The sequence below is a fragment of the Aulostomus chinensis genome, chromosome 15 (genome assembly GCF_037954235.1).
Source record: "Aulostomus chinensis isolate RoL2024-O1b breed Wild chromosome 15, RoL_Achi_v1.0, whole genome shotgun sequence".
Lineage (NCBI taxonomy): Eukaryota > Metazoa > Chordata > Actinopteri > Syngnathiformes > Aulostomidae > Aulostomus > Aulostomus chinensis.
This window is the reverse complement of record NC_141334.1, coordinates 19,295,719-19,310,325: the sequence shown is the minus strand read 5'-3', so window position 1 is coordinate 19,310,325 and position 14,607 is coordinate 19,295,719. Positions and strand designations below refer to the sequence as shown.

Below are 14,607 nucleotides of genomic sequence, written 5' to 3'. Positions count from 1 at the left end.
TATTCATCATTAAAAAATTGGGATCAGATCGGGACCAAAAAAATGTGATCTGGACATCCGTAAGTAATATGTAATGCGTTGCATTAAATCTGAGTTGCAGTGTGGTTGTGACGCACCCGACTGGGACGCTGATCTGAAGCCAGCATATTGGAAGATCTAGAGGTCTTCATGGCTGTGGAGGGGTTGGATGAGGAAGAAGGAGCCAAGGAAGCCTGCTTGACCCGTTCCTGGAGCCCTGGTTTGGGCAGCCCCACCTTGGTGGCGCCCGATTTCATCATGGCTGCGTGTCAGTTAAGTACACCTGAAAGATGTCCAGAGACACAGTAGAAGCAAAACTATTGAGTAACACATTTCTGAATAGATATTCTCAAGATTAAAAAAAAAAATAACATCAATATGCTCGTGTGTTTAAAGAGTAGCACAGTCCTCCTGCAGACTGTTTCGATCAATAGTGTCTTGTTGAAGGGTACTCTTACACAGCTATGTCATACTGTCTATGTTCTAAAGTAAACCAGTAAGCATTGCTGAAGCAGTAATTCATAGTGAGGAACACACAAGTATCTGAGAACAGTGGCATAGTGAAAAATACCTTTGCCTCTTAAAAATCACACATAATACAACCTTTATCTTTAGCCTCTCTTTGTTGACTACACAGTCCAATCGACCATATAATTAATCATCACGGTTATTCTTTAAAACAAAAATAAATGATTTAATTTGACCAAAGCAGAGAGCAAACAGTGTATTTCTGAATCTTCCAAGGAAAGTAACAAAACGCAAAAGTAATTCTGATATTTCATTAGCAAAAATGGTATTACTGAATTATGTCTTCATGTTGAGTAAGAGAAATAAACAACACCTGCACAGACAATATGCAGAATTCATGCCTGGAAAACACACACAAGGCAAGAGTTCCTCTGAGGGCAGCTGAGAGGAACTCCATTGAACTACTTCCTGCTGGAGGGAGGAGGGAGAACACAATCTCTAATCTGATTCCTTCAAAACGGTGGCACTCGCGAAGAAGCACTGCTGTGTTCTCAACTGTCGATGTAGGTATGCAGCCAGCTGAAGTCACTACAACTGTCACTCCTCTGTAAAGAATATGGTTTAAAAAACAGCACAATAATGTCTCTGGTTTTCCAACTCCAACAGGATGTAGTCAAACAGACGTCTGTGAAACGGTTAGCGTTTAATGCTAAGAAGGAAACGTACTCAGCTGGGGAGAGAGTAGCTGGGGAAAATGGAAGGAAGTAGGAGTGCACTTAACCGAAGGAGAATACGAGGTGGTAAAGAGCTCTGTAGGCTCAGCAGGATGGCTGGGTAATTGATCAGGGTTTTGGTAACTTGACCTGTCCAATCCTCAGAGAAGCACGGGACTGTTTATAGGAATACTGACGAATTACCTCAAGACAGACCCATCATGGTTTGCTCTCTGTATTTAGCTGGAGTGACTTTAAGGTTGCACAATACTTGAGAGCAAGACAAATGATATTGGATTTCATTATATTTTCAAGTTTGCAGCAACCAATCCAATAAAACCTATGTGTGTATGTCTTTAGTACATTTTACACTGAAACAATGAGAGAATGTTTGTTTTTGCTCAGGCAGTAATCACATTATGAACACACTGTATCCACTGAAGGTTTTTTTTTTGCCACTATGAAAGCATGTGTCTGCCTGTCAGCCTATCATATGACACTATGAGCTCTCCAGGCAAAATCCTGTGACTAACCCCTGCCTGGCCCTCTAGTCCAACACCTCAGCTTTTATGCCTCAAATCAGTTTACATGATTGTAGAACAACTTGTTGCCAAACATAATGACGTTGTTCCTCAACCTGGTCTCTGTCTTGGCTAAATGAGGAAGTGAGGAAAAATTGAGGATGTCCCCATTATGTTATTTTTCTTTTAGAAACAGAGAGGAACCAAGCAAAAACTAAAAACTGCAAAACTCTCAAAATAGATAAAGCCTGAATAAGTCAAATATTCTCTACATACCTCTCCAACAACTCCATCCTATCCTTTGCAGAGATACGAGGTCAACTTTTCTGGAGCCGCATGTGTGTCCCACTTACTTTATAGTGTCCTATTTAGAAACCCAAATGTCTTTGAAAGAGTGGGTTGTATTTTACACTCAAACTAGCCAATAGTAGAGATGCATAGAGTGAGAAGGGTACCTCTCTGTAAATGCAGCTCACCTAAAAAAAGATGACTGGCATTTATGGACTTTTAGCAAACTAGACCTCACATAGTCTGACAAAATAAACATGCTGTCTAGCTTATACAGGGCTGGTAAAAAGAGAAATATAAAATTTGCTCTAAAAAATAACAAATTAAAAGACCAAATGTAACTTGTACTAGTTGCCACAGACATAATTAATGGGTTATCATCAGCCTTAATTATATTGCTGCCAAAACGAAGAAAGACTTAAGGCTGAATGTGGGAGAATATGAATATGGGAGAAGTTTCTCTGAAGTTCTGATGGTTGCTGCGGGACTGGACTGCTTGGGGCAGACTGAGGGAAAGTACAAGAAGTCAAGACCAACCAAAACAGTCTTTCACATATCATCTGATCAGATACAACCCTGAAGGAGAGGACAACGTGCTGTCATCAGACGTGGAAGATCAACCACATTACACAATATAAATAGCACACTAAATCAGAGCGATACAAGAAATCAGCCTATTTGCCAGTCATTGACTACTTCATTTGAGTTTCTCTACAACATCAGTCAAGTTGAAAAAAAAAAAGATAAACACAAAGATGCTTTAAGTCACAAAACTGCTTTTGTTGAGGCACAACCAATAATTACTCCCTACCTAAACAACTTAGAGAGGAAATGCCATCTTGCATGTACACATTCTTTGCATGAATATGTAACTTAGCCTACTCAGTCTCCCTCAACCATAATGGATTTTGCATTATATTTGGAATTCTGAGCTGAGTCCTGACTATTCTCTGAACTAAAATGCAGGTCAAGCCATATAAAACAATACTTGAATTGTTCCAGTGTAGAATACAATACAAGCACACTGGGGTGAAATGCATCCTCTCATTACTGGATGAAGAATGAAAAGCTTGGCATTCACACCTTCCTGTGGTGGAACTCAATTAAATCAAAAGGATTCGGGTGTGACTGCCCTGCTTTGATACGATTAATTATGTTCAAGCAATGACAATAAAGAGTTTCAAGATTATGTAACATACCACAAGGAAGACACAAGCGGCGCTTTAAAGTTTCACTATTTCATCACATCCTTTCATTCTTGCCTTCCTTTTTGGCTAGCTGTTAAGGAGGTTAACTTTTAAAAGGGACAAACACAACCTAAATAGAACATAGAGTGGATCATATGTATGTGGTTTCACTGCTCAAAGTATTTCACAGTTTGTACTTTCAGTGCTTGACAGAAATGTGAGAGACCTGGCAGAAATACAGGTAGCAGATGTTCCTGACTTCTGTAGAATGATTTCAGTTTTTCCCTTTTTAAACATTCCTCTTCTAATCGGAGGGTTGCCAATCACATGTTCAATAAAAAATGAACTGTCTATATTCAGCTTTAAAACCATGACTGATGATAAAACACATCATAATATCATCTAAGAGCTTAAGGTACCAAGCAACAGGAAAGAGGGTGATGGCAGATTGTTGTCATAGAGGAAATGTTTTTTTTTTTGTAAAAAGAGATATATTTCTACAGCACACTCACGTGTTGAGGACTGGACGTCCCAGAGTCTGCCCTTTGTCTGAGTGCCCTGGAGCACAAATGACCCAAGTATTTGTCCTCTGCTGAGCTCTTGAGAGAATATGAGGGCAAAATCAGCAGCCAGGAGCAACGCCTGTCTACCTCAGTACAGCAGTTAGGATGAGGAAGTACTGCATGCTGCCAACTGCTGTGCTGTGTGTGCTGTTGCCTCCTTCATTCTCTCATAAACAGAGAGAGGAATAGAGGCTCACAGCCGTGGGCATTTTCATCCTCTCAGTCTTTCCAGACTCTCTCTTAATAGTGAAAAGCTCCTTGTAAGAAAGACAAATAGGAACAGAAGGAACTGAACTTTATGTTGCAGTGAGACCTTCATACCCTCTAACTGCTGTTTGAGGTACAGATTACATTTTGTTCTCAGGACAGTAGCTCTCAATTGGATTTAAGTTGAGGGGCCGAGCAGGGCATGTGGGTGAGGCAGTATTCTTAAATTAAAAAACACAACCATGACAAGCATGTGTCCTGCCTCAGTGAAATATTTCTGTGCAATGTCAGACTAGTTGAAGTAAATTCTTGTTTATAACACTCATCGGTATGATGTATATATTTCCACAGTATCTGTAGGCTGTGTGGGCACAAAAAGCAGCCACCAATACTGACAAAGCCATTCCTTGTCTGAAAACCCTTTAATATGAGGGTGGGTCATTTACAGAGGGGCCTGAATTTGATGCTCTTCCATACTTGGATCCCACAATCTACGGCATGCCAAGGCCGTAGAGCATGTGGGTAGAGCGCAAACTCTGCTCTGGCCCAAAGCAAAATAGGCTTGAGATTGTGGCAAGTGGCTAACTGTGGTCTGACCACACCCCTGCTCCACCACAAAATCTGCTCTTTAAAGGGCGCTACAGCAAGTTGAGCAACAGTTCAAGATTCTTTTAAAAGCACCACCTACTGTTTCATACCCTGCTGCGGCAGATACAGATTTTAGATGAACAAAAGACAAAGGCGACTTTGTTTTCTAATCTTGTCTATTCTATGGATGGTGGACTACAGTACTAGTATACTTGGCAACAAATGTTTCTCAAACACTGAACCTTGACTCATATTGTTTTTCTTCCAAATACAGTAAGACGAGTACTTATTTTAATAAAACCCAGAATGTCAGGAGTGTTACCACCTTTGTTCAAGTCTCAAAGGAGCCAAAAATATAAGTAACTGGTCACAAATTCAGAAAACCTCACCACAATGTCAATTTTTAAATATATACAGACGATCAAAAAATACAGACGTAAACAATCATAAAAAAATATTGTCAGCATGAAATGCTTATGTACCTTTTGTGTTTTTAGTAGAGATATGCAAACTGCAGATATAGAAATAATTTAGGAAAAGCTTGCAGAACAAGAGACTGATATTTAACATTGTCTTTAGCTATTTGAAGGACATCACTATTCCACTGTGCTGGCAGCAGTAAACTCATATCCTCAGTATTATTTGACAGTACATAACACCTTAATTCCCATGTGCACTGAAAAAGACACTTAAGAGCTGTTAACAGCTGTAGACCAGTAGCTCATCCAGCTTTGTCATTGGAAACAGACTAAATTTCACATGACAGGAAAAAAATATGTTTTGTGGCCAAATATGAATTATTTAATGATGGAAGATAAATCAATTTGGCTGGATGCATTAGGAAAGGTGGATATACAGTGACTCTGGTCATCATGTGAAACAAGAATGGATTGGAAGAAGTTGTGGCAGGAATGCTGAAATACTGCTTGTCTGCTTCTCAAGTCTCTTCCTCTCCTTCCATCCACAGGAAAAAGCTCAGAGTCTGAGTCAGATTCTCCACACAAACACATGGGGCTGCACGGGATGTGAAAACAAATATAAAAAGTGCAATGACGGTGATTCATCTGTGTGAATGTGTGGCAGTGCGTGGCTTAAAATATTACTTTTTTACCACTGTAAGTATAACCAACATTTTCATTTCACTGTCAACACCCAAATGTTTAGACAACTATACACACAATTAACACTGGAATAACACTGCTCAGATGCTGCGAAGTTACAGCATTGTGCAGAGATGGGATACAACATAATTTAGTCATGCCATTGACATTTAAGGCTCCAGTCTACAGTTTTGTGCTTCTGATGTGAGCTTCAAAAATTACTCTGACAATGTAACTCAGAATGCCAAGAAGGTGAAATATATCCAAGGACATAATTTAGGACATATTCAATGATTTATTAAAGCTATTGCTAAGGGATAATTCTGGTGTAAATGAACTGCGTTTTTACTATCCAAAATCAGAAACTAATAAATGAAGAAAGACAGACAGTTTTCATGTCCTTGGTAACTTTGAAGTTATGTATAACAGCAACATCTTGCTTGGCTAAATCGTTGACTCTGTATGGGATCAAATTACATAATAATAATCCAATATAGGCATCCAGAAACCAAACTATAAGGAATGTAAGAAGGAGTAAAAGGGGGGCAATACTCTAAGCTTTGTCTAAGTGTCATCGCACCATCTCAGACAACCCCTGTACTATATAATCATGACCAATATGACTACATTTCTCATACAATAAAGACAGAGTAGGATATTTGTGTACTACATGCATGCATGAATGCATTAAAATTTGCCTGACCACGTCGACAGACTTAAGGCATCTGTATAACACCTGGGTGTAGGGACATGAAGTGTTCAAAGTCATTATCTCAGCGAAAATGAAACAGGAAGAATGTGGGATTAGTCTCACACTGTGAGACGGTCTCTGCACTCCCCCCTGGGTTCCTCTTTAGTCTGGGGAAAAGTGAAACTAAAGTGCAAAAGGATGCAAACCTCCTTCAAAGTCACTATCATAGAAGCTGCAAAATACTATCACACACAGCAGTGTGGCTCTTTCTGCTGTCACTATTTGCATTTCATGATCAGGAGCAAAGCCAGGGTTCCAAACAAACTGGGATAGCATCTAGCTATTCAAATATTATTCTTTTGTGTGGTGATGTTGGTTTGATTTGAGTCTCAGGGTAAGAAGGTGCTGGCTGGCTGTGCGAAGTTTGAATATCTCCCTGTACCTACATGTATGTAGGTTTACACCAGCAGCTTTGGCTTCCTTCACAGAATCAAAGACTGGAAACCGTCCTCTGTGAGGCCTGTGATTAACTGGTGTCGTGTCCATCCTACCTCTTTCCCATGCAACCGTGCTGATTAATCATAACAAAAGTTTAAGATCATCTCTGGTCCACTCTTGTCCTTTTATCTTTATCTGAATTACTGCTTTGCAAATTAATACTGCAACAGTTTCTGACATTCTGTGATATCACATCTCAACCAAAACACAGCTTTTGAATATGAAATAAGCTGAAGATGAAAGCTACTGCTCAAATCAGCATCTTTTTGCTCCAGAAGAGAGGAAAGCAGAGCTGACGAGCAAAGTGCTGAGTCAAGGACTTCCTCTAAACTAGTAAGAGATCAATCGTTTGTTTAGCTGCTAGCCTGCCTGCCTGCCTTTATATATCTTTACATTTCATAATAAAATGTATGCCTAATGGCTGTTAATATGAGTAACTTTATAAGTTGTAAGGGTATTAACACTGTTTTGTACAAAAACTACTGTAATAAGTAAAAAATAAGTTACTGTATGTTGATGACATCCGCTATGCGGGGAAATTATCAATTTAATTGTCACAAACATGAAACCTTTAAAAAAGGTGGGAAAAAAATGTGCTATGGTTCTCCTCGTGTGGCCAAGGCACAAGAGAAAAATGAATGTATTGTACAGCACCACTTCACAGCAGTTACAGACATCTATTATATCCAAATAGACAAGACAAAGTCGTGGTAACTGAGACGGATAGTCTTCATGCATATTTCATCTTTTAGAGCATGTGTTTCATCTTTCTCAGAGCAGGGCTCCCTCGAGGGCCAAACTTCCTGCTCTGATGGTGTCAAAGTTCTTGTCTGATAAACAGTTGGTCAGTGCCACGTAGCAGAGACCACGGCTGCTTTCCTGTCTGCCTGGCTGGCTACATGTACACTGAGTGGGTGGATTCCATAGAAACACTAGCATAGCATCCATGAGAACAGGGCGGAAATAAAAAGAAACGCTGAAGAGCTCAGTGATTTTCCACAATAGAGCATCATAATATTAGCGCCACTAACTAGAGCTACTGTCCAACCCCAGAGAATGAACTCATAACTATTAGTCTGTGTGTGTGTGTGTGTGTGTGTGTGTGTTTCATTTTACTTGCATGAAGACAGAGGCAAGGATTACAAGAGACCAGCCAGCAAGCAAATATTTAAACGCTCCTTGTGCACTTATCAACGTCACACTGTCATAAACTCACTCGTTCAGTTTCTCTGGTTGGGATAACTCAATGTTAAATTATCTGTCATCTTCTGGAAGACACCAGTCATGGATCTACAATCAGACAAAGGAGTCCTGACATCCATGTGAAAAGCTAATTCCTGCTTTACTTCAAGTGTGATCCAGATGGATCGTTTACAGGAGCAGCAGCATTCCTTGGAGCTAGTGACTTGGACTGTGATGCTTGTCAAGTATGTGCTCTGTTTCCTGAGCTTAAAACAAAACCAGATAAAGAAGATGCTCAGAGCGTCAGTTTCTCCTTTAACAGCTGATGTGGGAACCTAAAAGATGGAAAGTATTGCCCTACATTTTTCTCAAATGGCCTCATGGTCAATAATGCTACAAGAGTAAATATTCGAGGAAGGTAGGCAGGAAATGTTTGATGGGCTACAAGCTAACTGTCCATCTGTGCGATACATGCCAAATATCTCTGCAACAGTGTACGAAGCAGATTCATATTCTAACGGAAATAGTGGAGACTGAATGCCACATCAGCACTTAGTCCTGCTCCAATCAGTTCATCTCTTCTTATCTCCTCAATTGAGGCCTCCTCCACCTCAGTAAAGGACATGTCAGTACAACTGTACAACCAGACCCCACCTCTTGGTTGCAGATAACAACAGTTCCTTCTGAGAACATTCCCTAAAAGAGTGTGTAATAAGTTGAAGAGAACTGACAGGCCTCACCAGAGTCTGAAACTTATTCAAATCAAGAATACTGACATCCACAGCACTTAAGGTTAAATACATTTGGAGGAGACTAATCATGGTTTTTCCTTATTTTCTGTCAAAAAGAGTTTTTTATATCATTGGGTCTTTCTTATTATATTTGGCCAAAGTTGAAAATAATGATGTAAACATATGTAAAACTAATCCCTCGGTGCGAGCTATGGCTCCAGCCTGCCCTGAACACTCCATTTCCAATCATTTTTCCAACTGTATGATGAGAGTTTGCTCATCATGGGGGTCTTGTACCGTCATCTGATCCCTGTACAACACACCCACCAAGTACAATGATGCACCCATTCATCCCCTCAGTGTGGCTCCTCTTCAAGATTTTGGAGGTTGTTTGCATGTCTAGCTAAAAGTGTTTTTTCTGTCAAGAAAGTGTTCACATCAGTGACTACATTTACATGCACTCAATTTTCCACTTTTTTTCAAGTTTGTGCCATTTTTCTGGAAATGACATAATTATGACAAATTGTTAACATGACGGAGAATGAATATTCTACTAATAGCACTGTTTTTATGCAGCCACACAATCTAAGACTAGCCAGCCCTCTCAGAAAGACTAAGGTTGAAACTAAAGTTTGATATCATTTCCTTAGTTTATCATTTCCTTCCTGTCCAGTTAAAGTAATAGTTATGTAAGGTCTTCTTCTGTTGTTTACTTACTACGTTATGACATGTTTACTGGTTAGGAAAACATTGAATGTATTTTGGGACATAGAAAAGAGTTTGATGCTTGTTAAAAAAAAAACTGCATGGTACCATTAAGCTAGCACATTGACACATCTTACTGGAAATAATTGAGAAGCTTTGTGATGCAAGGTAATAAACGGCTGTAAAACCCCTGACTCTAGACGCGTATTCCAAATATGCTGTATGTAATATTCAAAGAATGCTCCTAAAACCTGACTAATACCAGCACATCCACGTCTTTATCAGACAATGAAAAATTTTGGAGCAGGTCAAATTCCCATTATCTAACAAGAATATATAGTTTACATGACCCTCATCAAATCTGGGGTATTTCCATTTTTGGAATAATGGTGGAAATGCAACAGTCTTATCGGTATTTCCCCTAATAAGGCTTCTGGGAGTTTGCCCATATAGATCTCTGACTGTCAACCTCACCTTTCGCACCTTTCATGTTTCTCTCTCACTGTCACTATAAATACATGAAATGCCCCACAAAGGTAGTATTGTTTCTCTTGTGCTTGCAACTGTTTTTTTTTTTCAATTGCAACAATCTCCGGTGTTATTCTCCCATCCGTGGACTATGTCCTCTTGTAAAACTCCTTGCCATCAAAGTGAGAAGATGCAGCCAATTGCTCCACATGTGATGAGGAGGAATGTGGAAGTCTTGGTAGATGGGGTGAAGCAACAACAAAGACAGCTTAGTTACCGGGTAGAATTGGTGATGCACAATTGGGCTGAAAAGAAATTCATCTTTTCTTTGTAAAATGAAATGCAAAAATTACTTAACCCACTAAATTCGTCACACAATATTCATTAATGTAATTTTTTTCATAATTATGCTCGATTCTTTACTGGCTTGCTGAAGTTCTGTAGCTTTTAGAGTGTATTCATCCAAATCCACAGAAGCGGATCAATACCTTAGAGCGAGAGTTTTATTGAGTCTACAGGTCATTACCATTTTGGGATCTCCCTCCATCGAGTGAAGAGTGCTGCCAATCGTCAGCAACAGAGGACAACATCAATCTGGTTAATGTCTACTTTTTATTCTTCTCACCATCTGAGCACAAGGTCATTCTAAGTGCCTGATCATGTCATACATCTGTCAATCACAGTAAGTACACACAGTCCCCCAGTGTGGATTTTATAAGAGTGAATCCAGGACAAGCACTGGTAGGAGATATTTCTGTGTGCACAGCAGCACTAAGGGGAGGGGACCTTGGATGCCCTTTAGAATAATCACATACATTTAAATTCATCACATTGAGCAGAGCGGTCAAAAAGACTATTGTTTGACTTGCACAAGTCGTGCCCCCACTGTACAACTGGACAGGGGTCCTCCCAACTGCACTATAAATAGCAAGCCAATGACAGCAATGACCTGGGTAATGAGTTGAACAGAGGATGAGAACAACCAGAGGGGGAAAATATCAGGAGTCACTGCTCCTGGCTCTACAAGGACATGCTGAGTATCAGGTCCAGGTAAGAGGCAATGCGTCTCCCTCAAGGACAAACACAAAATCATCACTGAAACTCTCAATCTCATTAGCTTTTACAGCTTTTACTCTGCATGCAACACACATAAACATGAATTCTCTTTACTCTGTTCTGAACACTCATATTGAAGACACAAGAAGGTCCTCCCTTGGTGTGGTCTTGTGTCTAGCCAGCCTGCCTCGAGCGCAGCCAAGAAGGAAACCAGAGACGGATTTCCAACTATTTCCCCATCTTGTATGGCTCAACATGAAAAAACATAAAGACTGTAATTCCCAACAAACACCACTCACACACTGCCTGCAACAGAAATGGCTGGTACTCCGCTCCCATTTAAATACTATTTTCCCCTGATATTATCAAAGAAACTGAAGAAAGGGGAAACTGTCATTTGATGCCCGGTCTGTTTCTCCCAAAGGATCTGTAGAAACACAACACTGCAACATAAACTCCGCAATACATCGCTTTACCTTTTCTTAGGAGTGAATTATGCTCCACAGAAAATCATAACCAAACTAGCGAAGGTTTATATCCTTTTGGACAGTTTCCAAAGTCTTTCTCTGTAACCCATTTCATGAGCAGATGTTACCTGGCAAAAATAGGACATGGTAGTTTAGCTTATAATAACTGAAACATTTAATGACTTAATTAGGAGTTAAGTAATTAACAACAAGAATAACAAAGATGAATCATAACTAGAACGCAGCCTTGTTTGACTCCTTGACATTGGACTAATCTAAAAAGGAAGAAAGATCAAGGGATGACAAATCTCTTGCGGAGCACTTAAGTGCTTTCAAAAGGAAAAAGCAAAATTTGCAACTTACATAAAACACAAAGAAACCTACCCAGGTCAGGTCTAAGTTTGGAAATTAATCTTGATCTGCGAGCACATTCACAGTTTTATAACAGGAAGGAAACTGCATAGGAGAGTAGCAGGTCTAGTTCTGGTACATTAAGATCTGGGAGGAAACCTTATAATGATTTCAATCCTTTTTATGTACCGATACAATCACCACATGTGCATATGCAATGTTTACATTAGTTTTTCAGCCTGTACAAAATGTGAATATCATATCTTGTTTTTGTGCAGGCATCAGCATTGGCAAATAACAGCCACAGACCATATCAGTCGTAAAAATATCAGATATATTCTATTTAATCATCAGATACTGGGGGGGGGGGGGAATCCAATACTTTGCATTCCTAGTCTTGGTCTTGACAGGCATATTTTGTCTCCATACCCTCTGTTTTTTGGAAAGAGTGTTTAGTAACCTGACCAAACCCACTTAATCATTACTGCTTTGAAACAGCATTTAGTAGAGCTGAACAACATATCTACATCAAAATATGGCAAAGTCCAACATGAAAATCACAGCAGGTGCAATTCTTCCTAAAGATCAAATGCAATTTGGAATCCTATCGTGACACGTTTCAGTTAAAATAACCACCATCCATCCGTCCATCTTCTTCCACTTATCCAGAGTCAGGTCACGGGGCAGCAGCTTAAGCAGAGAAACCAAAACCTCCCTCTCCACAGCTACTTCGTCCAGCTCCTCAAGGGGGACCCCAATGCATTCCCAGGCCAGTTCAGAGACAAACTCTCTCCAACATGTCCTGGGTCTTCCTGGAGGCCTCCTGCCGTTCGGACATGCCCTGAACACCTCTCCAGGGAGGTGTCTCGGAGGCATCCTGACCATATGCCAAACCAGATAATCCCAATTTGATATTTTTCTATAATGGTCAGTCCAAGCATTTACACCTTTGCTGTGCTGATATGGTTGAAATCACTGTACTGTTAAGGTGAGTTAAATCTTTCCTGAGTAATGTAGCGTCTGGTCCCTGGTCTTGGTTCTCCTGCCCTGCATTTTAGCTCCTGCCATCCTAAACTCCAGCACCTTCAATCGTAAACAAACAGCCTCTCTTATAAATTCTTGAAAAAGATACAAAAGTCTTATATCGACCCATCAGGTGTGCTGGAGCAGACATGTGACACACAGGCTGACTCATAACTACAGTGCAGTCCAGACTGAGCTGCAGTCTCCTCACTGAGGGGAGGACACGTCTGTCGCTGGCGGGGACCGCTGAGAGGTGCTAGAGCAAGAACCTCCAATCCCCGCGCACTGACAACAAGATAGAGCGCATGAAACGGACCCTCACACGCCACACTGGCCGAACAAGGACCCTGTTAAACTCAGCGCGCGTGGTTCAACGTTAGCAAAAGAAAAAAAATATTACAAATAAAACCTTGATAAATATCGAGCCACGTAAAATACAGTTCGACTGCCTCTTTTCCCCAAGCGTTCCTGTCAATGAACGACACAATAAATTCGCTAGAAAACAACGCGTCCTCTGCGTCATTCTCCGAGGTATTGTCAGCCTGCCTCGGGAAGAATTACCAGTAAACTACCGGAGCAGCAGCGGGTACCAACGAGTTGTTATTAAAAGTCAGTTTGACGTCGCTATCACACACCAACTGAGACCTTAACAGTTTAATTCACTGTCGCGCCCCGCGCGTGAGCGATAAAGAGGAGGGAAAACGGAATATAAAGGAGTATTTTCACACTAGCGTCCACTCACCTGGTCGGTACTGCGGCGGTAGGTGCTGCTGCTCGGTCAGGATGCTGCTGCTGCCGCCGCCACCTCTTGCACGCGAGTCAATCCAGCCCTGCCACCACCGTCCTGTGCTCAAACCGGTAGGTGGAGCGCGTGGAGCAGGTTTTTGGCGCAGTAATCGTAGAGGTTTCTGGGAAACGGAGTTTTTTTTGTGTTTTTATTAAAAAAAAACGCAAATTTACCACACAAAAAATGCAGACGTGCTCTGTGTGCGGTTAAGTATTTGCATTTACATAAATGAAAATATTAACAAGACTGAGAAAAATGCCAAAATAATCATTGCAATTTACAGAATTCACAATATTTATAATTTTATCCTCATCCCAGTCAGTCAGGTCTGGCAACTCAAACCTCCTCATGTCTAAACTACAACTGTGGAACCAGCTCTCAGGAACAATTAAAGCCTCACTCACTATTTTTTTTTTAAATCACACCTTAAAACTCACCTGTTTTTGTTTTCCTACCCCTTGGAATGTAGTCCTTTTTTCCGTTTTTTAAATTTTTTTTTTTTTTACATTTTATTTATCTGATGACTTCTTGGTTTTAATCTGCTTGTTTGATGTAATTTATTATTTTGAACATCTTTCCGGGCTGGTGAAGCACTATGAAATGTTGTTGTAATTTATAATGTGATAAAAAAGAGAAACAATTCATCATTGTTGTATTATTATTATTATTATTTTGCATTCTTCATTGTTGTTATGTAGTTGGACACTTTTAATACTACGAGTTTTAATAATTCCCTCAAGGGACTTGATATATGATATATTCTCTAAATTAAAGAAAGAATCATGCAAAATCAAATGTAACCATTGTCACACTGTATTTACGTAGGCTATGTATGTACTTACCACTATGTACTATACCATACAAAATCAATGTTTACAATGAATTCAACATGTTGCTTACAATGTTCGCAGTTTAATGACACTTTACGTTCAATCTTAAAATGTTTAATTATTTTTATACGAAATATGAAACTTTAATTTTGGGTCCAGATGGTA

The 14,607-nt window shown here is 40.0% G+C and overlaps 1 protein-coding gene across 3 annotated transcripts in view; it reads right to left on the bottom strand.

Annotated features, from left to right (window-relative positions):
• specc1 (sperm antigen with calponin homology and coiled-coil domains 1) overlaps positions 1-13,687 on the bottom strand; it is a 67,158-nt gene extending 53,471 nt beyond the window's left edge. For 2 of the 3 annotated variants that reach the window (XM_086179217.1, XM_086179215.1), the window contains exons 1-2: positions 13,568-13,687; positions 117-301 (exon numbers count right to left, since the gene is read on the bottom strand). In XM_086179217.1, the coding sequence (XP_086035343.1) occupies positions 117-278 (162 nt within the window). In that variant the 5' untranslated portion in view covers positions 279-301; positions 13,568-13,687. Of the gene's footprint in view, positions 1-116; positions 302-3,707; positions 3,867-13,567 lie in introns of those variants that run through there. The other variant, XM_086179216.1, reaches the window with a different exon arrangement.
• Between the last annotated feature and the right edge of the window lie 920 nt (positions 13,688-14,607).